The sequence below is a fragment of the Xiphophorus couchianus genome, chromosome 2 (assembly GCF_001444195.1).
Source record: "Xiphophorus couchianus chromosome 2, X_couchianus-1.0, whole genome shotgun sequence".
In the NCBI taxonomy this organism is placed as follows: domain Eukaryota; kingdom Metazoa; phylum Chordata; class Actinopteri; order Cyprinodontiformes; family Poeciliidae; genus Xiphophorus; species Xiphophorus couchianus.
This window is the reverse complement of record NC_040229.1, coordinates 33,917,307-33,944,315: the sequence shown is the minus strand read 5'-3', so window position 1 is coordinate 33,944,315 and position 27,009 is coordinate 33,917,307. Positions and strand designations below refer to the sequence as shown.

The window sequence follows — 27,009 nt, the reverse complement described above, 5'->3', positions numbered from 1 at the left end:
CTGCTAAGAGCAGTTGTGTTTTAAATTAAATAAATTTGTACCAACACTGACAGCATGTTCAAAGGAATGATGGTGAAGGACATCCAACAACACCAGACAGGAGGCTTCTTCAGTTAGACAGGGTGAGGTCTCATGGTGTCATCGATGACTTAAGCATTGGTAGCTGAAGTCATGTCCCTCTCGTGAAAAGGCACACTATTCTATATAATAATTTGAAAAAAATATATAATAATTTGATGTTAGCACCTCTAAGACCTAGAATGATAAGACTGGAATATCAAGGCAAAGAAAACTCAGTAGCTGCTGGTAGGGGCCATTCAGGGCCCTCCACACACTCAGGGGCCCCTAGAAATGGTTTAATTGTAACACAGACCATAGATTTAAACCTGTAGCATCATTTATAGAGAATGACAATGTTATTACATTTTATTTAATGCATCAGCTGAGAAAAATAAATAGTACATTTAGGATTTAATTAGGAAGTTTACTTTGTAAAAGTTTAAAGAATCAGCTTGATAGTTTGATTGTTGTGTTACCATGGCTACAATATGATGTAATCTTTGGGTTTGAATTGGGTTTGTTCACAAATACATCACAGCAAATAGCCAATAATCAGTGATTGATTTTAAACTCGGCCAATAAACCTGGTCTCCCTCTCACAGACTTCACCTTATCTATATTTCAACATGTTAATGATGCTGAGGTTCTTAGCAGGACGTGTTCCGGAGGGAGGCGGGTACTGTCTAAGGCCCCATATTACCTTATGCCGGCTCTGGAGGAACAGCTGCTGCGATGCGCATCCCTGGAATCTACCTGGAATCCCCCAGTGGCCCCTATGTCAGTCCTCCGATGCTTTGGAGATATTTTGATTCATTTCATTGTGGCATGTTTGGCTTTTTGCTGCGGTTCTAATTATTGCTACAGTATTTTTCTTATTTTGTGAACTCTAATTGCTCTGGGTCGAATCTTCCTTTAACACTTGAGGTTCTGCAATAACTTCTATTTACAGCCGCGAACCTCCAGCCCAGATCCTGTCAGCAGTGGCTTTAACCCGCCTGGTAGAAACGTTAAGGAGAAGCAGGGCGAACAGAGAGCAGGTGGTACCAGGTGGTATCGGGGCTTTGAGGTGCTTCACTCGCTGTGACAGGTGGTACCGTGTCTTATATCAGGATGTCTGATATAAAGACAGATATTCTTTATATCTGTCAGTGGGACTGACTCAAACTGCCTGTAGTGAACCGGGCTTTTAGCAGAATGATGAAGTTAAAGTCAGACGTTTTCTCTGCAGCCGAAGCATTTCTGTGTTTAGTGGCGAGGCGGGTTTTGTCCCGCTATTGCAAGGACGATTATAAAAATATAAATAGAAACAGTTTTTCTAATGTCAACATGAGACCTATGTTAAATAACACATTAAATAAAAATGTTTTCATGAATTTCCGCTTTTCCAAGTTGCTACTTTATTCAGAAAGAACATGGCAGGCTTTAGGACCCAGAGCATCACACATATAGTTGGATTACAGAGGAAGTCACGTTGCTACTTCTTGGGTAGGTGTATTTTAGCTTTACAAAGCTAGCCGATGTTTAGTATTATATTTATATTGGCTTTGGAGAGTCTTTTTATTGGAAAGCATATGAACTGCTTGTCCTGGCCACTTCAGTGCTCTCCGGACCTCTTTATGAACTAACTCCCTGTTAACAGTAGAGGCTAGATGTTAGCACCAACAGTCGGCAGCAGGAAAAGGTGAACAGGATGAGGCTGAAAGATGGGTCAGTGGTTGCTGCTGATTAAGTTGTTGCTTTTGTGTTTGCGTACAAAAATCTCAGTAGAGACATATCTCCACATCGTTTATAAATAAATTAAAATAAAATGTGTAATCATCATATAGACCAAAAATGTTACAAGAAATTCATAAGGAACACTGTCATAAATTTTCTTCCCCTCTATCCTGACATCTCTAAGGAAAATAAGAACAAAATCGCTTTCTATTTACTATTTAACTTCCACAAAAATGTAAGATATTAATTTCATAATTATGTATGAAGTTTTCCGTGTAATGACTTTCTGCATTATAAAATATAAATAAATATAAAATAAATATAAATTCCTGTGCGAGGTCGATACGGGGCGACCGCTCTACCCACTGCGCCACAGACGCCAGGTGTTATGCCCAGAAATGCATGCCTGCCGAGAATTGCATCCCCTGTCGCGGGAGCGCGCATCGCTCTAAACTCTCGTATATTGATGAGAAAACGGACTGAAATATGACCGAAGAGGACATTTTTGAAGATATTCGTAACATTATCACGTTTCTTAATCATGTAAGACATAAAACGGTGGGTTTTATTTCGCAGATTAATTGAAATAAATACGGTTTTTATAGCTTTATTGAAACATCTGAGTCGAACGTTTTTCAGTCAGCGTCTGATGAAAATGGTCTCCGCAGATGGCTTGAAATTCCCCGATTTTTCTTTTGACACAATGGCTTAAAGCATTACAAAACAGAAGCCCGTTGTGTAGAATATTTTATATCACCCTTTACTGTCTAGTCTATTAATGTAGGGGGGATGATTTTAATTTCTGAGCCTGCCAATATTTGTATCCCCTGTCTATTGTCCTGTTGATATGAAACTTTACAGAAGTAGCTCAGAGAACAAGTGTCATTACGTAGAAAAGGTAAAATCCCTCTTAACTCTGTATTTCTCCATTTTAGCAGGGGATGCATTTTACGGCAAAGCCTATTATTAGCCTGCCAAAATATGCATGCCCCCTCTATTTTCCTCAAACATTATAATATTGATATGAAACTTATACCAGCAGTTCATAGAACAAGTGTGATTATGTAGAAAAAGTTATTCCACTCATAACTCTGTATTTCTCCATTTTAGCAGGGGATGCATTTTTTGGCAGAGCCTATTATTAGCCTGCCACAATATGCATGCCCCCTCTATTTTCCTCAAATATTATCCTATTGATATGAAACTTATACCAGCAGTTCATAGAACAAGTGTGATTATGTAGAAAAGTTATTCCACTCTTAACTCTTTATTTCTCCATTTAACCAGGGGATGCATTTTACGGCAAGGCCTATCATTAGCCTGCCAAAATATGCATGCCCCCTCTATTTTCCTCAAATATTATCCTATTGCTATGAAATTCATACCAGCAGTTCATACAACTACTCTGATTATGTAGAAAAAGTTATTTCACTCTAAACTCTTTATTTATCCAAGTTAGCAGGGGATGCATTTTTTGGCAATATGGATGTCGAGCCTGCCAAAAATATGCATGCCCTACCTATTTTCCTCAAATTTTATCCTATTGCTATGAAATTCATACCAGAAGTTCATACAACTACTCTGATTATGTAGAAAAAGTTATTTCACTCTAAACTCTTTATTTATCCAAGTTAGCAGGGGATGCATTTTTTGGCAATATGGATGTCGAGCCTGCCAAAATATGCATGCCCTACCTATTTTCCTCAAATTTTATCCTATTGCTATGAAATTCATACCAGTAGTTCATACAACTACTCTGATTATGTAGAAAAAGTTATTTCACTCTAAACTCTTTATTTATCCAAGTTAGCAGGGGATGCATTTTTTGGCAAAGCCTATTATTAGCCTGCCAAAATATGCATGCCCCCTCTATTTTTCTCAAATATTGTCCTACTGATATGAAACTTATACCAGCAGTTCATAGAACAAGTGTGATTATGTAGAAAAAGTTATTCCACTCATAACTCTGTATTTCTCCATTTTAGCAGGGGATGCATTTTTTGGCAATATGGATGTCGAGCCTGCCAAAATATGCATGCCCCCTCTATTTTCCTCAAATTTTATCCTATTGCTATGAAATTCATACCAAAAGTTCATACAACTACTCTATTTATGTAGAAAAAGCTATTTCACTCTAAACTCTTTATTTATCCAAGTTAGCAGGGGATGCATTTTTTGGCAATATGGATGTCGAGCCTGCCAAAATATGCATGCCCTACCTATTTTCCTCAAATTTTATCTTATTGATTTAAAACTTATATCAGCAGTTCATAGAACAAGTGTGATTTTGTAGAAAAAGTTATTTCACTCTAAACTCTTTATTTATCCAAGTTAGCAGGGGATGCATTTTTTGGCAATATGGATGTCGAGCCTGCCAAAATATGCATGCCCTATCTATTTTCCTCAAATTTTATCCTATTGCTATGAAATTCATACCAGCAGTTCATACAACTACTCTGATTATGTAGAAAAAGTTATTTCACTCTAAACTCTTTATTTATCCAAGTTAGCAGGTGATGCATTTTGTGGCAATATGGATGTTGAGCCTGCCAAAATATGCATGCCCTATCTATTTTCCTCAAATATTATCTTATTGATTTAAAACTTATATCAGCAGTTCATAGAACAAGTGTGATTTTGTAGAAAAAGTTATTCCACTCATAACTCTGTATTTCTCCATTTTAGCAGGGGATGCATTTTTTGGCAAAGCCTATTATTAGCCTGCCAAAATATGCATGCCCCCTCTATTTTTCTCAAATATTGTCCTACTGGTATGAAACTTATACCAGCAATTCATAGAACAAGTGTGATTATGTAGAAAAAGTTATTCCACTCATAACTCTGTATTTCTCCATTTTAGCAGGGGATGCATTTTTTGGCAATATGGATGTCGAGCCTGCCAAAATATGCATGCCCTATCTATTTTTCTCAAATATTGTCCTACTGATATGAAACTTATACCAGCAATTCATAGAACAAGTGTGATTATGTAGAAAAAGTTATTCCACTCATAACTCTGTATTTCTCCATTTTAGCAGGGGATGCAATTTTTAGCAAAGCCTATTATTAGCCTGCCAAAATATGCATGCCCCCTCTATTTTTCTCAAATATTGTCCTACTGATATGAAACTTATACCAGCAATTCATAGAACAAGTGTGATTATGTAGAAAAAGTTATTCCACTCATAACTCTGTATTTCTCCATTTTAGCAGGGGATGCATTTTTTGGCAAAGCCTATTATTAGCCTGCCAAAATATGCATGCCCCCTCTATTTTTCTCAAATATTGTCCTACTGATATGAAACTTATACCAGCAGTTCATAGAACAAGTGTGATTATGTAGAAAAAGTTATTCCACTCATAACTCTGTATTTCTCCATTTTAGCAGGGGATGCATTTTTTGGCAATATGGATGTCGAGCCTGCCAAAATATGCATGCCCCCTCTATTTTCCTCAAATTTTATCCTATTGCTATGAAATTCATACCAAAAGTTCATACAACTACTCTATTTATGTAGAAAAAGCTATTTCACTCTAAACTCTTTATTTATCCAAGTTAGCAGGGGATGCATTTTTTGGCAATATGGATGTCGAGCCTGCCAAAATATGCATGCCCTACCTATTTTCCTCAAATTTTATCTTATTGATTTAAAACTTATATCAGCAGTTCATAGAACAAGTGTGATTTTGTAGAAAAAGTTATTTCACTCTAAACTCTTTATTTATCCAAGTTAGCAGGGGATGCATTTTACGGCAAGGCCTATCATTAGCCTGCCAAAATATGCATGCCCCCTCTATTTTCCTCAAATGTCATCCTATTGATATGACATTCATACCAGTAGCTAAGAGGATAAGTGTAATTATGTAGAAAAGGTAAAATCCCTCTTGACTCTTTATTTTTTCAAGCTAGGAGGGGGATGCATTTTTTGGCAATATCGAATTTGAGCCTGCCGATATTTGCATGCCATACCTATTTTCCCCAAATATCATCCTATTGATATAAAACTCATACCAGCAGTTAAGGGAACAAATGTGATTATGTAGAAAATGTTATTTCTTTATTATCGCTATTGCAAGGATACTGAAGGAAATAAATCTGACAATGCATCTTTGCTAAATGTAAAGCATACACAAACCATTTTTATTTTGGTTTAACATAAAAATTAAATCACTTTTTTTCATTAATTTCAACAAAAGAATATTCATAACAAAAATTTTTGGAAAACCAATTAAGTCAACAAAAATTATGTGACATGTTTAAACTGAAAATCCACTGAACTGCAGTCATTAACGAATTAGATTGGTACAAACATAAAATCTATAAACACATTGCACAGCAGTAGTCTGTGTCGGTTTGTGGGACCTTAATGCAGCCTTGATGGTACCACCAGTTGCATCTGTCACATGTGATCTGTAAATAAATAATACAAAATGGTCAAATAACAACATAAAGAATGTTTTTTTTAGTTCCTTATCTGTTTACTGAAGGTGATATTGGGTTTTGCCAACATAAAGCTTCTTCTTAATTATCAATATATGATTGGTAGAACTTTATTTGAGGAGATGACAGCATGTTCCTGACATGTATGGAGGTAAAACAAATTCTAGGACCACAAGCATCTGTGTTTAATGTTTTACGACTGTACTTAAAAAAAAAAAAAACTTAAGCTACTTCCCACTTACCTGCCTTGGGTGTTTATTTATTTTATTATGATTTATTTTTGTATATCTACATACTTTGCAACTATTTTAAGGATGGTATATGGTTTGCTTGAATTGATTTTTCACTGCATTACATTGTTGTCTTACCCACATGTGATCTTCTGTGTCCTCACTGCCACAGTGTCTGCAGAGTCTCCACTGACTCTACAGAAAAACAAACCGCATCTTTAAATCAATGTTATAAAATAATCTTAATGGTATTTTTTTTTCTTTTAAATAATTCCATTTGTTAGTGTTCTTTTGAAAGTGGAACAATAATCCTCTGTGTAGATCTCAGTCGTCTAATCATCCCTTTTTGATAATGTCTGGTCTCATAAACAAATACAAGTAATAGAAACTGTACATCATATTGGCATATTAGGCAGGCGCACATGGTGTCTGTCTATTCATGAATTGAAACACACATGTATTTAAGGTATTTCTGGGATTTATGGTAAAAGAAAGCATCACTTAGTGTTTACCTTTTTATAATTTTCTCCAACTTAAGCCACTGAAAGTATAAAAATGGCATTCAGAAAATTTTAATATGTCTACATATATATGTGTATACATCTTGTGAAATTTGTCATTTTGTAAATGTTAATTTTATGAAAATACAGTAATGAATATAATGGTTCACATAATACATCTCATTCCAGTTTTGTACTTTCACAAACTGCAAGTCCTTTTGCTTATTAAGTTACATTAAAGCTACTCAAGAAAAGTGTAATTGTATCCTAGAACAATTTTAAGTTTGTTGATTATGTTTTTTGCCTCAACAGTTATTGGGCTGTGTTATGTGTAATTTATTTATTAGAGATCAAGGCCAGGTGTATTGAAATGTTCTTCACTAATTGAATTTGACATAAACACTAACATGATTGTACTTCACACATCTGCAAAGTTCAATATTTTAATATTTCTAATTAGATAAAATAGCTGACCTAACACAATTTTTTTGTGCGTGCATGATTTTACACACAACATAGTATCCCACACACATAGGAACTGAATAAAAAATATGTCAAAAGATACCTGATTCTGAGAGAAGTGTGGAAGACATGTTGAGTCTCATGGTATTAACAGCTTCTGCTGCTGATGGAAAGTTCAGGTCCTTGTTTTCCAGTATGCACTCTGCAAACTGTAAAGGCAAATATATTTTTTTCAAAAAAGAAAGAAGAGTAACAGCGGACTCATTACAAATACAAAATATTTGTCAAAGTATTAGATTGTCATATAGAGGTCATGACATTTATGAATAATTTAACATTTTTGCTATACTTATTTCAGACTCTTTCCATTGTCATTAAAATAAATCAACCATGTAATAAAGCAATATAATTCATAAACTACATTATATTTCAGGCAGAAATGCACAGTTTAAGTTGTTAAGCCAAAGCTGTTCATCATCTTAAAAGTTCTACTCCTACAAAATAGCATTAGATTAATGGCAATGTGATTATTAGAAAACCACTTTCATATTAATCTTTTTTTCACAACATCAAAAACGTAAACAAGCATGTATACCAATATATTGATATATAATTCTATCTATCTTCAGACATAGATAGATATACATGTATGTGGAAAGAGACAGAACAGTACACATAAAGGTTATATAAATTGATTTGTAAACAGACAATGTTCTACATTACATAAGAAATATAAGTAATCATAGTCAAGTATATACAGTACAAACCAAAGGTTTGGACACACAGTTGTGTCCAAACTTTTGGTCTGTACTGTATATATATATATATATATATATACTGTATATAAAAACATAAAACCACGGCTGCCCAAATCACGGCAGAATTAAATGTGCACCTCAACTCTCCTGTTTCCACCAAAACTGTCCGTCGGGAGCACCACAGGGTCAATATACACGGCCGGGCTGCTATAGCCAAACCTTTGGTCACTCGTGCCAATGCCAAACGTCGGTTTCAATGGTGCAAGAAGCGCAAATCTTGGGCTGTGGACAATATGAAACATGTATTGTTCTCTGATGAGTCCACCTTTACTGTTTTCCCCACATCCGGGAGAATTACGGTGTGGAGAAGCCCCAAAGAAGCGTACCACCCAGACTGTTGCATGCCCAGAGTGAAGCATGGGGGTGGATCAGTGATGGTTTGGGCTGCCATATCATGGCATTCCCTTGGCCCCATACTTGTGCTAGATGGGCGCGTCACTGCCAAGGACTACCGAACCATTCTGGAGGACCATGTGCATCCATGTATATATATACACTGCTCAAAGAAATAAAGGGAACACTCAAATAACACATCCTAGATCTGAATGAAAGAAATATTCTCATTGAATACTTTGTTCTGTACAAAGTTCCATTTGCACAACAGCAGGTGAAATTGATTGTCAATCAGTGTTGCTTCCTAAGTGGACAGTTTGATTTCACAGAAGTTTGATTTACTTGGAGTTATATTGTGTTGTTTAAGTGTTCCCTTTATTTTTGAGCAGTATATATATACTGGTATATATATATATATATATATATATATATATATATATATATATATATATATATATTTAAACAGCACTTACTTTAAGCGCAAACACACCACATGAAACCACATCTTGCTGGATGGCATGTTATACTGTTTCACATTTCCACATTGACACTTTCATCCCTGTGCTTCTCATAAATGTCCTTGTTGAGAGGATAAAATGTTAAATTAACATTCTAGTTATCCAATTATGACATTTTTTATTATAATAAACAATAATTGTTCTTGTTTTTCTCACCTTGTTACTTCCAAGCACCTCTTCACATCTTTTTGGGACTCTCCAAGTGAGTTAAGGAAACCTATTGTTATGAATATTCTTTTGTTGAAATTAATGAAAAAAAGTGATTTAATTTTTATGTTAAACCAAAATAAAAATGGTTTGTGTATGCTTTACATTTAGCAAAGATGCATTGTCAGATTTATTTCCTTCAGTATCCTTGCAATAGCGATAATAAAGAAATAACATTTTCTACATAATCACATTTGTTCCCTTAACTGCTGGTATGAGTTTTATATCAATAGGATGATATTTGGGGAAAATAGGTATGGCATGCAAATATCGGCAGGCTCAAATTCGATATTGCCAAAAAATGCATCCCCCTCCTAGCTTGAAAAAATAAAGAGTCAAGAGGGATTTTACCTTTTCTACATAATTACACTTATCCTCTTAGCTACTGGTATGAATGTCATATCAATAGGATGACATTTGAGGAAAATAGAGGGGGCATGCATATTTTGGCAGGCTAATGATAGGCCTTGCCGTAAAATGCATCCCCTGGTTAAATGGAGAAATAAAGAGTTAAGAGTGGAATAACTTTTTCTACAAAATCACACTTGTTCTATGAATTGCTGGTATAAGTTTCATATCAGTAGGATAATATTTGAGGAAAATAGATAGGGCATGCATATTTTGGCAGGCTCAACATCCATATTGCCACAAAATGCATCCCCTGCTAACTTGGATAAATAAAGAGTTTAGAGTGAAATAACTTTTTCTACATAATCAGAGTAGTTGTATGAACTGCTGGTATGAATTTCATAGCAATAGGATAAAATTTGAGGAAAATAGATAGGGCATGCATATTTTGGCAGGCTCGACATCCATATTGCCAAAAAATGCATCCCCTGCTAACTTGGATAAATAAAGAGTTTAGAGTGAAATAACTTTTTCTACAAAATCACACTTGTTCTATGAACTGCTGATATAAGTTTTAAATCAATAAGATAATATTTGAGGAAAATAGATAGGGCATGCATATTTTGGCAGGCTCAACATCCATATTGCCAAAAAATGCATCCCCTGCTAACTTGGATAAATAAAGAGTTTAGAGTGAAATAACTTTTTCTACATAATCAGAGTAGTTGTATGAACTGCTGGTATGAATTTCATAGCAATAGGATAAAATTTGAGGAAAATAGATAGGGCATGCATATTTTGGCAGGCTCGACATCCATATTGCCAAAAAAATGCTTCCCCTGGTAACATGGAGAAATAAAGAATTAAAGAGGGATTTCACCTTTTCTACATAATCAGAGATGTTCTATGAATTACTGGTATGGGTTTTATATCGATAGGATAATATTTGAAGAACATGGAGAGGCCATGCATATTTTGGCAGGCTAATAATAGGCTTTGCTGTACATGCATCCCCTGCTTACATGGAGAAATAAAGAGTCAAGAGTGAAATTACTTTTTCTATACAATCACACTTGTTTTATGAATTGCTGGTATACATTTTGTATCAGTAGAATTATATTTGTGGAAAATATATAAGGCCTACATGTATTGGCAAGGTAATAATTTGCTATGCCAGAAAATGCATCCCTCTGCTAACTTGAAGAAATGAAGAGTTAAGAGGGACTTCACCTTTTCTACGTAATGACACTTATTCTCTGTGCAACTGCTATACGTTTCATATCAACAATAGACAGGGGATACAAATATTGGCAGGCTCAGTCATTAAAATGCATCCCCTCTACATTAATATGCTAGACAGTTAAGCATGATATAAAATGTTCTACATAATGGGCCTCTGTTTTGTAATACTTTAAGCTAATATGATGTTAAAAGAAAAATCGGGAAATTTCAAACCAAATGCGGAGAGCATTTTCTTCAGACACGGACTGAAAAACGTTCGACTCATTTGTCTCAATAAATGTGTAAAAACCGTATTTATTTCAATTAATCTGCGATATAAAACCCACCGTTTTAAGGCTGACATGTTTAAGAAACGTGATATTGTTACGAATATCTTTAAAAGTTTCGTCTTCGGTCATATTTCAGTCCGTTTCCTCATTAAAATGCGAGAGTTTAGAGCGATGCGCGCTCCCGCGACAGGGGATGCAATTCTCGGCAGGCATGCATTTCTGGGCATAACACCGTTCTCAGAGCTTTGGAAGCTCTCATTCACTCTTAATAATTCTTCTCTGATATAATATCTAATCTTCATCTGATATGAATTCGGTTTTTGCCATCAGAGTTCTGATTTTTTTCTCTTCATCTGTTGTCTTTTCCTTTCAAGTTACCATATGGCACAGCAAACATCAGCAGGACGGCGCTATGTGCAAACTTTCATTAGTGGATTCTTTGTTGCTGTTCCCGTCACAGTTACTATCCTAGATAAATTGGCATATGTGGCTCGAGTGGAAGGAGCGTCCATGCAGGTGAGAGTCCATGACTCATCAAGGTGATGAATATCTATCTGTGGAAACACCTTACTAACACGGGGGCAAATAATTATCACAGCATATTACAGTTTAGTTGTGGTGGCCCTGAAAGTTGGCTTGAAAATAACATTTTGATGTGATCAGCCATTTTTTCTGAACCTCCATGGCAATCCACATGGACTCATTCTGAAGAAAATCCCACCAGTAACAGTATCTGGTCCCTCACATGCTTCCTCCTGTCTGGCTGGGACAGTGGTTTTCATCAAAGGGTCTTTGTACCATCAGGGTCCTGTCCATGTGTCAAATGTACCCAAAGTGCAAGGGTTTACTCATTTCAGTCTTTTTTTTTTTTAGCTTTTATGGATGCCCTTCGGCCTTAAAGGCAGACTCATCAGTTGGGTCCTGCAGGGTAGGCCATTTTTATTCATTTATTTGGACATGATGTCAGTGGCAGAACACATATTGCATCTCTACCAGCTGTTTGGCTAAGCTCTGACGATTGTGAACCTGGCTAAATGTCAGTTTGATCTGTCTGCTGTTGTTGCTGGGACATAAAGTGTCACCTTAAGCAAGTGGTTCCCTTAACTGTCATGGTTGAAGCTGTTTCAGCTTTTTATCACTCTCCCTCAGTGAAGCCCATGCAGGAGTTTTTGAGAATGGTGAACATTTACAACCATTTCATCCCCCATGCTCACCTTACGCACAACTTGTATGAAATGTTTAAAGGCAAAAAAAAGAAAAAAGAAAGTGACCAGTAGACAGAGTGCATTATTAAGAGGATAACTGTTTTTGATGATGCCAAGAGAACTCTGGCTAACAAGGAGCTGTTTGCCCATCCATCTCCAGCAGCTCCTATGGCCCTGATGGCCAATTGAAGCTATTTTTTTCTTTCTTAAGTTATTGTTTATTAAAAAAACATTATCCACAAGACTTTCTTATCAGGGGGTCTACTGTACATCTGGCATCAGAAGTACAGTAGACCTCCAATTTCCTACAGTTGGTCTCAAAGTCCTGTCCGTCGAAGATCTCACAATCATGGTCATCATTATTACTGTCCTCTTCAGAAGCTATAACCACAACAGCAACTTCTGTCATTTGTTGTATGTATAAAATTCTTATCTACAATGTTTAAAGTACAGTGTAAAATTTGCAAATGTTAGAACTACTACAGTTCACTTTAAATCAGTTTTTTATATTGCGCCAGTTCACAACAAATGTTGTCACGAGGTACTTTACAAAAACCACCCGATTAAATAAATACATACTTACAATACTTACGAGTACATTGACTACATGTGACATGTGCATAACCATGCTGAACTGTGACACTGCCGCATCATTGTTTTTCTATCACTTTATTATTAATAAATAGTGAATTAGGTACTCAATTATTTTTCATTATTCCCTTTGTTCTTTTAGTCACCATTCAGTAGTTGGTTTATTTGACCAATTTCAGCATTACTCCTTTTTGCTTGTTAGTTTAGTTGCATGTTGCTAACGGTGTTGCTAGCTTAGAGTTTTTTGACTTTGTATTTTGACTATGCGTCTAAAGTATTAAAATAAAATTCTCATGCTTTGAGGAGAAGTTGTTTGTCCTCATTGTGTGTATGTGTGCAGAGCTTGCTATTTGGGAATGCTATTGCATGAATTCTCTCCTTCACCCCCATTCGCTAACAGTTCCTGACATATTGAATGTTGCTATTACTGATAGTAATGAACTATTACCAATTGTAATGATTCCTGATAATCAGGTGTTGCTAATGTAACACCTGGTTTTGTTTTTGTTTAAAACACAGTGTGGAGTACCATTGTGGGTGGCTTTTTGGTGTACTTTTGTGGTCAAATGGTTGTTTTGAAGGAACACCTGCAGAAACATCTGATTTGGTAGAAAAACAGCTCCAAATGTAACAATCTGTTTTGAAATTGTATACTGTTAATATTTGCCAAAACAGGCCAGTATTCCAGTAATCTGAACATTTTAAATTTGACTTGTTGTAAGCTGATAAAGTCAGCTAAAACAGACTGTTAGCCAAAAAAAAAAAAAAAGAGTAAGAGACAGGAACAGCGAGCTAGCCATGGAGCTAGCCATATAGTCAAGTGCAGCGATATGTTTTGACTGTTAGTCAAAAAATCACAAGAGTTGTGAAAACATGAACGTTTTCACAACTCTTGTGATTTATTTTCATTTCCAATAAGCTCCTGGTAATATAGCATCTTTCTGCTGCAGAGAACGGAACTATTATCAATTGAAAACGTCAAAGAACCTCTCTCAAAAAACTTTTAACTAATGTTTAACGTTGCTGTATTTCTGAACAGCCATTCCTTAACCCAGATGTGGGAGCCCAGTCTGATGTTGTCTTGCTGAATCGTTGGAGTGTAAGAAACTACCAAGTTCAAAGAGGGGACATTGTCTCTGTTGTGTGAGTAAATACCACAGTCATTATGAACATACATCGAATTTTATTTTTAGTTTTTTTTCTGTTTCATTTTTGTTTGAATACAATACACACCGCCAATATCAATGCTTTACATTAGCTTTGTTTAATAAACCTCATTTACTTTTCTCAGAAGTAATAATTAACTTCACACATTGCCTTTTTCACCTAATTAAGACAACCAAGGTCTAGTATATTAAACAGGATAAATCAATAGTTTTAAAGCTTTCCTGCATTTAGCTGCATATTAACTGATAAAAACATCAAAATGTACAATGATTTTAACTTAAGAATAATCAAAAATACAATTACAAGACTTACAACAAAAATATAGAATTTAACCAGTGACGTGCGGTCAGGGGAAGGCAGATGAGGCAGAGCCTCTCCTGTTATCATGGAAAAATAATATATAATGATAAAATAATTTATATTGCTATTTTCACCCTGTGGTTTGTACTATAAAGTACCTATTTTTCATTTAGCTTAACCAATTCTGATTATTTTTTCTTCAAAATCGCTTAATTTTCTCATTTTCCCATTCAAATGCTTGGAAGGCAGCAGCGAGCTCAGCCTCACCTGGGATTGTGCAACCTCTCGCTCACTGCACTGGCTTCCATTCTATGAGAGCATGTTCCTCCTGTCTGTACGTCGTCAATAAAATGGCTAAAAAACATTTAATGTATGAACTGATTTTCCATAATTTAGCTTATGTATATAATGTACAGTGTTTTTGTCGCCAACTGTTTGTGTAACGTGTTTCCTGTGCTAAGGAACGATCATAAATGTCAGAGAACAGATTCGAGGTGAGGCAGGCAGTTTTCTTGCCTCATGGCGGGGGGCGCTCATGATCCCAGACATTGAGGCTCCACAACTGCAGAGTAAGAGACAGGAACAGCGAGCTAGCCATGGAGCCATCATATAGTCAAGTGCAGCGATATATTTATAGTTTATTATATTTTATTAATAATCACAAAATAAGCATCAAGCGCAAAACCATACTATTGCACCAGACTGAATGTTCTGCTCTTTATATGGGAAATATTTGAGTATTTTTTTTGTTGCTTTTTTTTGTTGTTGTAGCGTTGTTGTCAGTTGCTATTTTTGTGTAGCTGCGCTTTTACAGAGAGCAAGAAAGAAGTGGTTTTGAGTTGTACTTTAACGGGTTTTCCCTTTGCTGTGGAGTACAGCACGAAATTAGTAATATCTACATGTCCAAGCTTGATTGAGTTAACGGAATTATTCTATGGCGGCAGCGCAGCTATGCATTACATGTAAAAGAATAGTCTTTTTGCCCTCCATCGTTGCTTACTGTTTACATTTCCTTATGTAAACAGTAACATGCAGGGGGTCTATATTTGTAAATATGATTATGATTAAGCCAATGCCTCACCAGCTATGAACCTCATCGCGCGTAGCTGAATTTAACATGGCATTGTTTTAACTTTAACTTCTGAATTCCCACACATCATGAACAAAGAATAGTTTCTCTACCTTTGACTTTGGCTGGACTCACTTTACCTTCATGCTCTGAGATACTTTATGAATCAACAAGCAACTGAATATTATTCAAACAAAAGCAAAATAAAACTCCTAAAACCCAGAGTTAGTAAGATATCACGGTCTTCCAGTCACCTAACCCCGTGGAACTTCACAAACCTTCAAACCTCAAACCTTCAAAAACTTAGAGACTTACCAGCACACTTGCTGATTAAAGGATCATCCAATAGTGGATGTAATTATGTTCCTGTTGTGCCTGTTACTATTAACTATTATAGAATAGAAGAGAATAGAATTACTTTATTCATCCCAGCAGGGAAATTTGCAGTTACAGCAGCATAGAGACAAGACACACAACAACCACCACTGAGTAGCAATTGTAGACAAAATAAAAATAAAATATAACATGCTGTCAATATAAAAAGCAGCTTAGAGCAGACCTTGCAAAGATTCAAAAAATGCAGATACAGTATGTATATGTAAATATATGTATGTGTATATACTGTATATATATGTATATGTATTAATATGCTTAATTATTTAATGCAGTTCCCCTAGAAATCCCAAGCAGAAGATCATCAAGCGTGTCATTGGCCTAGAAGGAGACTTCATCAGGTAGGAAAGTTTTCCCAGTTTTCTTGCAGTAGCCTCAAACAGTTTTTTGATAATTTACTAGAGGTATTCTAACTGTATATTCTTGGAAAAGAAACAGTCATTAAAATCAAAATCATGCAGCGATCAGAGGGAAATCCGGTTTTTAAATTTTTTTTAATGTTTTCTGCTGTAGCAACAAGCACACATTATATTGTGGCGTTGTGAAAACTGGCATAAGGAGGTGAGATCATTCCAGGCTAATGCAGACAACAGATCATGTAGGCCTGAGAGAAATAAGTGAATCTTTTATTTTGATTTATTGATGATTATGAAACAAGTTGTTTTGACTTTATTTATGTACTCATGTGAATTAATGATGATTATAAAACTGGTGATTTTGTATCTTTGATTCATTGATGATTAAAGTTGAAAGCTGACTGTGTAACAGGATGAAATTAAAAAGAAATCAAACAATTAATAAGAAAAGTAATGAAGAAAAGAATGCATTAAAAGATGTTGTGTATACTGGTTTAATGTTTATGATGATTATACACCATCTATAAAACTGTAATTGAAATAATCAAATAATGCGTTAAATACAGAGGCAAGGGAAAAAGGCAAGTCTGAACATGTCCGGACTTGCCCCAGAGCTGTGTCCCAAATAAGGATTTGAAACCAAGATGGTCATGAGGCAAGTAAGGGAGTGAGGCAGGGTGTTGACCATATGTGGAAATGGCTGGGACTTTCCGATGAGGTAGTTGCATGCCTGAGAAGTCATGTACACCTTATGGAGGCGTGGGTTGAAAGGGTATATAAGGCCAAGAAAACCAAGAAAAGAGGTTCTTAGTCCGCGGTGCTGAAGACGAATCAACAAGAGGACGCAGACAGAAGACCAGCAGAGGACCGCACCCTGGAGCCATGGGGATGTTGAGACTTCGCACCGGCAGAAGGGACAAGACGCCTCGACCCTTGGCCCTGGTTCCTGATTCGACTGCCTTACTCTGCCTCAACCCAAGGATCTCAAAGTTGCAGCAACAGACTTGGAAAAAAGACAAAGGTCACTGAGTGATGAAGATCTGATGTGTTCGAAGGACAACAGCCAGTTCTGCTTTGCTTCTATTTCCAAGAGGATTTTGCCATATACAGACAAAGACTCTGACCAAGGACATTGGAACCTTCCGTTGCTGAGATCATTTTCCACCCGGCTATGAGTTGAACTGCCTCCCAAAGCCTCTTTTAGTAAATCAAGTGACACAGAGTAGGGAAAGAAGTTAGGGAATTATTAAGGTGATTGTATTCAAATTGATTTTTACTTTTATTTTGTAATCATTGATAATTAATCTGTCTGTCATTTACCCCTGCTAAACGCTTGCTTAATAAAGATGCATCAAAATTATAATGAGGATTGTGGACATTGAAATTAATTGAATCATTTGTCATTTTATGGTTTATCTAGTTAATGTAAAATCTATGTGCATGATTCTAGAGATGTGGTGGCTTCAGAAATTCCTTTAGTGTTGAGAAAATAATGGCCTAGGGGCTCATGCTGAGCTACTAAAAATCGACTAGTCTGTAACAAGCGCACATTGTACTTAGAGGGGGAGCTACCATGAACAGGAGTGGTTATTGAGGTTATGCAGCTGTGAGGGCTACTCAGCTGATTGCTTCTTAACTGGAAAAGGCCATAACTCTTGGATCGTAGGTAGTTAAAGGCTAGTTGAGTCTCCTTCGACACCAGCTTAGATAGATCATCTCTACTAGACTTGCCTCTGGGTAATACTCGAAGGCTTAGAGATTTTTTGGACCCGTTGGACGGAGAGCTGGTCAGTAGTCAGTCCCTGGATGTTGTGAGGTTGAGGGCGGGGCTGATTACTGCGTAACAACAGTGGTTAAAGTCAAGTATTTCTTGCTATTTAACTCTTTAAGAAAGTCTGAGTTTTCTCTTATGAATTTATTCTTAAAGTTGATCAATTACAAAGTTATTATATAGTATACAAACAATTATAAATATTTCTAGATTTTCAACATTTTCTAGTTTACTAGGTTGTTTTTTGTTCTTGTTGGCAAAAAATACTTGGATGTGTTTTAAAACTAACACCACCTGTTGAAAATGGATTAATTAATATAACTGTGTGTGTAACACCTTAAGAGCTCAGGAAGCTGCCTGAGTAATGTTTGCTGTGATTGGTTCTGAGTAATCTCAAGCTTTTAATGAGAGCACATGTTCAGTGTTAGACAAGCAGAAAGTTGAAGAAGTTGGAGATCGTTCAGAGCTGTTTTACAGCTCTGAAGAGACTGTGTGTACATGAATGACAGTAAGTCTTATCAGGATTCGAGCAGCATTTGTGTACCTGTTCAGTTTAATATATGTATTGCAATGTAAAGAGTTAAGATTGTGATGTTGTGCTTTGTGGTTTGTTTGTGGTCTTTTGCGCCATCTGGTGGACAAATTACAAATAACCGTTTGTAGCAAGCAGAAATAATGGCTTTCATTTTGTTGTCTTGTGTTTTTGTAGACCACTCTCAGCTCAATTAAAAAACCAAGACCGGAAAACTCTCCTCATTCTTTACCGGATGCTCGTGGTGGCTGTACTATTTAAGGAACTAACACACAAAATAAAGGGAGCACAACATTTAATGGTCCTTCGAGCCAGAGTACAGTTGCCACGAAGAGAGCATGTCTTGGACTTTTCCTCAGGATGTGATGGAGTGGGACGAACAGGTTAGACCCAGATGGCAAATATGTTGGCCACCTTACCTAAACAAATTTTATGTGGAGTATGTTGGTCAGCAGAGTAGAGCACCTTCTTATGGTGGACGTTACAAAGCTGTTGGACAGGGAGAGTATACAGCAAGGACACCCATCAACACTCACCCTTACATAAGTGGCCATCAGCAACGTCATGAGGGATCTGCCAGGATGACACCCCTCCCATACAAAGCTTTGGAGGTGGAAATAAGATACCAGCCTTCATTGAACAAACAAGAGATGAGATGGTCTTGACAGCAATTAGGGAAATTCGACAAGAAAACCGTCAGATGCAGGAGAACATGTTACGGCTCACAGAAGCAGTAAGCAAGCTGCAGATAACCCAGCCCCTTGCACCCAAAGTCGAGCAGGAGAGGCAACAATCTATTGCAGCTAAGTCAGTTGAAGATGTAGAACTTCAGGATTCTCCATGTACATCTGGATCAGAGTCAGAAGCCATTTCCCAATTGGAAAGTTTAAAGATAAGTGTTGGTCAAGCAAATACAGAAGGAGCAAGTTTTACCTGTTCAGGACCCACCCCCCCGCCGTAAGACAGCGCTTGTCTCCCTCTCATTACTCCTATTTCAAGTCGGCTTCAGTGATGAACGTGCAGGATGTATGTAATGATGTGCAAAGGATGGATGTAAGGGAAGGAGAACCTTCTCTCACATATGGTGATGTTCGGCCACGGCAGTACCCGTCTTCCACAGAATATTCACAGCTATCTCACTATCATGCAGTGCAGTACCCCCATGCTGCAGGTAACGTTCTTCATCCTCAGCTTCAAAATCAGCAACCACAAGATTTTGCACCCAGACCAGGACATCAGGAGAAAATCTACAGGGGGCCGAAGCCTACAATTCGCCCTTTCATACATGACAATCCCAGAGAATTCTCCAGACTTAAAATAGCTCTGGACAATCTTCTACCAAGTGAAGCCACAGAACGGTTCAAGTATCAAATACTGGTTGACCACCTCAAGCTAGAGGATGCATTACTCATTGCAGATTCCTACACCAACTCAGTGTCCCCCTATAGTGACACCGGCACTCACAGCACAGTACAGACAGCCTCATCAGCTTGCTTTTTAAAAGAATTGCAGAGTTAATGGATGGTGCCAATATCAGAGACAGTGATACTTCATCTTTTCGCAGATTTGCTCTAAAAGTGCGAGCCCTTGTTGGAATGCTGGATCAACTGGGACAAAATGGACGAATTGAACTGACTTGTGGTTCCCATGTCACTCGACTCACATCAAAATTACCACATGCTTTAAGGACTAATTTTCATCGCTATGCTCTTTCTCAGCACATACAAGTACCCACAATGTATGATTTCTCAGACTGGTTGGAATTTGAAGTCCAGGTGCAGGAAAGTGAAATAGTAATGTCAGGTTCCAGAGAGAGACCATACAGACAGAGGGAGCGACAAGAGAAACAAGCACACCCAAAGTCCTCCACTGTTTTACTCAGCACAGGACCTAGGACCACAGCTGCCATCCCTCCACAGACATGTTCTATTTCCACAGTCATCTTCAGCCAGTCAGAAATCTAAGTTATTCTGCCCATATTGCAATAACAATTAACATCTCCTGAATCAATGCACAAACTTCAGTAACCTCACTAAGGAGCAGAGAGAAGTGTGGATTCGGAGTAACAGAAAATGCTGGAAATGTGGAAGGAATCATCAAGCTGTTCAGTGTAGGCTGAAAGTTAGATGCAGTACAAGCAATGGCAGACACTTAGAAGCCCTTCATGAGGTAAATGCAAGACCAGCAAAAGAGGAGACTTGCTTAACAAGCTTGTTAAAAGAGCAGTTTCCCACACAGGTTCAGTGCTTTTTCACATCCACACGATCCACAGACTCTGACCTGATGAAGAATGTGCAACAACTCTGGCAATTGGCTGTGCTGGCCTTCAGAAATGAAAAGGTGATTATGCGATCACAACAAGATCATCAAGCAGTTATGCTCCTAGAGGAGAAAACTGCAAAAGTGACTGTCAACAGCATTAACAGGTATGCAACCCCGCTTCTTCGCAACATTAATATGCCTACATTGCATGCTGCTAAAGAAGCTGTTTTGCCACTGTTGAGAAGCACAGAAAGGAAATTCCTGAATGATGTTAACCGAGCAGACATCTACAATAAAGAAATAGCCAAGTTGGAAGATTCAGGCTACATTACCAAGTTAAAGCCAGATGATGTTGCACAAACAAAGGAAGCGTGGTATATACCACAACACATGGTGGAACATAATGGAAAGCACAGAGTTGTGTTTAACTGCTCATTTAAATACCAAGTCTGAATGACTATCTGTTGAAAGGACCAACCCTCGGCCCTACACTTCTGGGAGAGCTTTTGCGCTTCAGACAGCACAGCATTGCCATTTCAAGTGACATAAAAGGAATGTTCCATCAGGTCTGAGGACAAACCTCTTTTAAGATTTATATGGCGGGATGTAAAAAATAATGCAACCTCCTGATGTGTTTGAATGGCAAGTACCGGTACTTCCATTTGGCACTGTCTGTAGAGAGTATGCTGTCTATGCATTGCAGAGACACACAAAGGAGAATACAACACCTGATGAAGAAGTAAGAAGGGTTGTGGAGAACAACTTCTACGTTGACAACTGCTTGTACAGTCTGAGTTCTACGTTAAAGGCAAAGGAGTTAGTTGACAGGGTTTGAACAAGTAATGTCCCTGAAGTTATACTTCATCTTCCAGATGAAGCCAGAAGTGGCAGCAATGAGCAATGGTTGGCCCAGGACAATCTAGAACAGCAAGAAATGGCACTTGGCCTGTGCTGGAATTGTGAGAAAGAAGAGCTGGGTTACAGATATCGTGCAGTGCCAGAGAAAAGACCAACAATGCGCTACATTTACAAAGTTCTGGCAAAACAGTATGATCCACTTGGTTTCATTACACCTTTTACCACAAGAGCGAAGATTATTGTTTGACACTTATGGGACAAGCATAGAGAGTGGGATGACCCTCATTTGCCTGAAGACCTCCTTAAGGCATGATACAAATGGGAAGGAGAGCTGGAACACCTTCCCCGAATAACCATCCCATGGTGCTACAATAGCCCTGAAACAGATATGCAGGACTGCAACAAGACTCTCCACATATTCTGTGATGCATCTGAACAAGCTTATGGCGCCGTCACATACCTTCGTACTGAGAAAGCAGACAGAAATGTGGAATCAGCTTTTGTGATGGCGAGATCCAGAGTAGCCCCCAAGCGGCAGCAGAGCATTCCAAGACTGGAACTGTGCGCTGCTCTGACTGGTGCGCAACTGGCAAAACTACTAGTCACTGAGTTAACCTTACCAGTACAACAAGTCGTACTTTGGTGTGACTCCACAACTGTACTGAAATGAATAAAGTCAGACTCGTGCAGATTTAAAGTTTTCGTCGGAACCAGAGTGGCTGAGATCCAAGAACTCACCGGTTCTCTGACCTGGCGATGTGTAGATACACTTAATAACCCGGCTGATGACATCACTCGAGGAAAATCTCTGGAGTCCCTTATCAACTCGAATAAGTGGAGTCAGGGTCCAGCTTTCCTCTTGCTTTCACCAGACCGCTGGCTTAATCGTCCTGAATTAAGGGATGTGGATGAGTGTGAATTGAAGGTCGCAGCCTTCTGTGGAGCCACAATGCAGATTTCGAATTCTGTATCTGATGCGGATAACGCATGTTCCTTTCAAGAACTAATAGAACGCACCGCAATATCTGCTCTCGGGGCGGCTTCTTCCCAACATCACCTCTCAGTGGATGACTACAAGGATGCAGAGTTGTCAATTTTACAGCATCAGCTGCTGCAAGCAGGAAAATACGGGCCATCCTCAAGTAGACTTGTTAAACTGGCTCCAGAGTATAACACAGAGAGTAAACTGATTAGAGTTGGTGGACGTCTCCGACATAGTGAATACCTGGACACAGAAGAAAAGCATCCCATTTTGTTAGGTGGCACCCATCCTGTCACTAAACTTATCATTAAACAGTTTGATGATAAGCTCCATCACCCAGGGCAGGAAAGAGTGTTTTCTGAACTACGCAGACACTACTGGGTCATTAAAGGAAGGGAAGCTGTTAAACGACTTCAACGAGAATGTCCACTCTGTCAAAAATGGCGTGCAACACCAGTGCTCCCTCAGATGGCTGATCTCCCAGCAGCAAGGTTGTGCCTATTAAAACCACCCTTTTACTCATGTGGAGTTGATTGCTTTGGACCATTCCTTGTGAAGATTGGCAGGAGAAATGAAAAGAGATGGGGAATACTTTTTAAGTGTCTCATACACGAGCAGTTCACATTGACGTCCTCATGGCTCTCAGGCGTTTTGTATCAAGGCGAGGAAAACCATCAGAATTACTCTCTGATTGTGGGACAAATTTCAAAGGAGGTGAACGAGAACTACATGAAGCCTTTCAGAAGATGTGTCCTTCAGTTCAAGACCACTTCTCCAAACAACAGATAAGGTTCAGTTTCAACCTACCTGGTGTGCCTCATTTCGGGGGAGTTTGGGAGCGTGAAGTACGATCAATCAAGTCAGCAAGAGTATCCCTTGGAGCTCAGACTGTCACTGAAGAAGTTCTCAGAACTGTGCTCATTGAGGTCGAGGGGGTACCAAGCCACTTGGTTATGTGTCGTCAGATATCGCAGACTTGGATCCTGTAATGCCAAATTACCTTCTAATGGAGCGGCAAGATGCTTCATTACCACAGGTAATCTATCCTGAATCAGATTTGTTAACCAGGAAACACTGGAAGCGCAGTCAGATGATTGCAAAACAGTTTTGGCATCATTTTATAAGAAGTTACTTGTCTACCTTGCAGTCACGTCAGAAATGGTCAATGAAGACAGAAAACCTTCAACTTGGAGCAGTGGTAATGATAGTTGACAAACAACTACCCAAAGCACTATGGCCTGTTGGAAAGGTTGTAAAACTTCTACCAGGATCAGATGGAACTGTTCGAACAGCTGAAATACAAATTAAAGACAAGACGTACATCAGACCAGTGGCACAACTTGTGCGTCTTCCAGCTATTCCAGAGACTGATGATAAGAAGGAGAAGACATAACTTGAATTTTCTGTTATTCAAATTTGTCAGACAAATTTGGGGGCGGCTGTTGAAAATGGACTAATTAATATAACTGTGTGTGTAGCACTTTAAGAGCTCAGGAAGCCGCCTGAATAATGTTTGCTGTGATTGGTTCTGAGTAATGTTTGCTGTGATTGGTTCTGAGTAATCTCAAGCTGCTAATGAGAGCACATGTTCAGTGTTAGACAAGCAGAAAGTTGAAGAAGTTGGAGATTGTTCAGAGCTGTTGTACAAGAGACTGAAAGCGTGTAAATGAATGACAGTAAGCCTTATCAGTATTCGAGCAGCATTTGTGTACCTGTGCAATTTAATATATGTATTGCAATGTAAAGAGTTAAGATTGTGATGTTGTGCTTTGTTTGTGGTCTTTTGCTGCCATCTGGTGGACAAATAAGAACCGTTTGTAGTGAGCGGAAATAATGGCTTTCATTTTGTTGTCTTTTGTGTTTTTGTAGACCACTCTCAGCTCGATTAAAGAACCAAGACCGGAAAACTCTCCTCATTCTTTACCGGATGCTCATGGTGGCTGTACTATTTAACTAGGAACTAACACACAAAATAAAGGGAGCACAACACCACCTGTTTAGAAAAGATCAATCTGCCATGCTTATCCTTGTTGGGTTGTGAGGGTGCTGGTGCCTACCTTCAGCGGTTTGGTAAAAAAGGAAAGAAGAGAAAAGACTAGACGAAACCAGAACAAGCTCAATATGCTATCACTTTCTAAAGCTGTTTTTTTTTTTTTTTTTTGCATTAATGTATTAAATAACTTTTCTCTGACAATTTCTACAGGACTCTAAGCTACAAGAACCGATATGTACGGGTCCCTGACGGTCATTTGTGGATAGAGGGGGATCATCGTGGACACAGTCTGGACAGCAACTGCTTTGGACCGGTATAAACAATAACAGTTATGATATCCATACAGTGGAAGCTGTAGGGAGAACTAACACTATCAGTAATGAACAAAAGTTATACTTCACAGGTAACATCTTCTTAGTCTGCCCTTTCCATGTTATCCAAACTTTCAAGAAAATCAGTCCTGATTCCTGACCATATTTTTTACTGGAGAGGAAGAAAACTCTCACTTATTGTCAGAAGTTTATTATTTCAACCTGGAAAAAGAGAAAGTAGCTATTGACAAATAAACTTTGGTGCTCAGACCCTGGCAGAAGACATGGCGCTGGTAACTGCCGTCAGAGAGGATGAGCCGTTGTGGATTAGAGATGTCTTCCCCCCAAATTCCTTTCTGAATCTCAAATCATGGACACTGATCTAAATGCATCTTTCTGACCAGGACCTGGCTGCATGTTGAAGAGTTATGGGCTGGATGCTGTGGAGCGCGTCTGGTTCAGAGGCGCATTCTAAACTTTTGGTTGAAATGTTGGTTGAAATTAAATTTAATCCAAACTGCAGGGCAATTTCAGCAAAGCAGCTTGATAAATTTGACTGGCAGCCAATCAGAAAGATGAGCATGGCAAATAACATTTCAATAAATTATTTTAGCTTATATTTTATTTGCTTTATATTTTAGAATAATGATTGTGAAACAGATTACATTTTATGATACAAAACATATTTTTAAAAATGTGATCAATATTTGGATTAATTCTTCCATTATTATTTTAACATATTTTTTGTCATCATCCCCCCAACTTTCTGAGTTCTGGGGGGTAAAAGACATAACAAAATATTGTACCTGAGTATGAATTCTGATCTTTGAATATTAAAACTGATTAAAACATTTTTTTATATCCCTTCCTCTTTAGGTGTCACTGGGGCTCCTGCATGGCAGGGCCTCCCACATCATTTGGCCACCAAATCGTTGGCAACGCATTAAACCATCTCTACCGCCAAATAGAGAACCACTGGCTGCTGAAGAAGATGCTGAATAAAAAAAATATCAAGTAGTTTTTGTACAAATTCTTTTAAGCAAATGTTGTACCAATGTCTATTTCCTCAGTATGTAACCATTTGAATTTGAATAATCAAGTGCTTTGATTGGGTTGCTTGTGCTTTTTTTTAAAATCACTATATAGTAAATCGTTGGTATTTCCAACTTGGAACTATTTTCTTTGAGGTTGTCAGCTTTCGAAGCTTCAAACCCAAATACAGTAATAATCCCGAACATTGTCTTTTGAAACAGAATTTTACACATTGATATTCAATAGAGCAGACGACTTCAACGTGGGGGTCAAGAGTCACAACCTTGACTCAGATATGTGGGTCTCAGATATGCTCTGACCCACCAGTACCTCTGATTGAGACATTTTTTTGTAGATTTTTAAAAATGTTAAAGTTACTTTTTAATATTTTACTGATATTCACACGGAAGAAATTCTGATGTCAAATTCACACATCTGAGTGTGAATTTCCCACTGGGCTCCATCTGACCTGCTTCACATCCAGACAAATGAAACCCAGATGAAGTGTGTTTTGTTTTGCAGGTTACTAGAACAACCTCACTGCTGCTATTTATTACTTGAACTGTTCTGTGCATTTTTACATATATATCAATTGAACTTAGGGAAGGTCCAGTCTGAGTGCATGAAGTTCATGTTGAGTTGACTATAGCAATTAGAGGAAATTATTAAAGTGCAGTAAAAACAGACCAAATTTAGATAATAGGTTCTCGGGACACTTTTCATTAGAAGTAGAAAATGATTGATTAGTCTGTGCCTCTATCTAAGCAGGTGTTCTCTTTCCTTGGCAAACAAACATCAGTGATTCAAGAAAACTGTTTCAATTGTGGTGAGATTTATGGCCTTGTTAAAAAAAATATTACAGTAACGATATGAAACATCTCTTCTAGAGCTTCTTTAAACTGTTACTGAAAACGTCTCCTGGAAATGTCTGAGATGTCTTGGTAGAATTTCCTTGATAACATTTGCAGATTAAAACGCCTTATGATTTAATGTTAACCAAATGTTGGAATAGTGTACTTTAAGAAATAAAAGAATTAAAAATG

General features: G+C 37.8%; 1 protein-coding gene and 1 long non-coding RNA gene across 4 annotated transcripts; one reads left to right on the top strand and one right to left on the bottom strand.

The window, feature by feature from the left end:
* Positions 1–1,440: 1,440 nt before the first annotated feature.
* Positions 1,441–27,009, top strand: immp2l (inner mitochondrial membrane peptidase subunit 2). Of its 3 annotated transcripts, none has more exons than XM_028000603.1 (6): positions 1,441–1,545; positions 11,519–11,660; positions 13,980–14,083; positions 16,145–16,210; positions 24,834–24,936; positions 25,811–27,009. In XM_028000603.1, exons 2-6 carry the CDS (start codon positions 11,526–11,528, stop codon positions 25,934–25,936), a joined length of 534 nt encoding a protein of 177 aa, XP_027856404.1. In that variant the 5' UTR covers positions 1,441–1,545; positions 11,519–11,525; the 3' UTR covers positions 25,937–27,009. The 3 variants fall into 3 exon arrangements, with proteins under 3 accessions (XP_027856404.1, XP_027856386.1, XP_027856395.1); XM_028000585.1 differs by lacking the exon at positions 1,441–1,545 and adding an exon at positions 1,552–1,741; XM_028000594.1 differs by lacking the exon at positions 1,441–1,545 and adding an exon at positions 1,552–1,767.
* LOC114134197 (uncharacterized) lies at positions 6,035–9,369 on the bottom strand. The gene is made up of 3 exons (XR_003593361.1): positions 9,034–9,369; positions 7,513–7,618; positions 6,035–6,642 (listed from the first exon to the last, which is right to left on the bottom strand). It is a non-coding gene; the product is annotated as an uncharacterized LOC114134197 (long non-coding RNA).

What these genes read in the sequence shown, in the direction of transcription:
- immp2l (XM_028000585.1), top strand. Translation starts at nt 1,710, where the DNA reads ATGTTAGCACCAACAGTCGGCAGCAGGAAAAG. An exon ending in GGGGACATTGTCTCTGTTGT is followed by an intron (nt 14,084 to 16,144) that starts GTGAGTAAATAC and finishes TATTTAATGCAG; the next exon opens with TTCCCCTAGAAATCCCAAGC. An exon ending in CTAGAAGGAGACTTCATCAG is followed by an intron (nt 16,211 to 24,833) that starts GTAGGAAAGTTT and finishes CAATTTCTACAG; the next exon opens with GACTCTAAGCTACAAGAACC.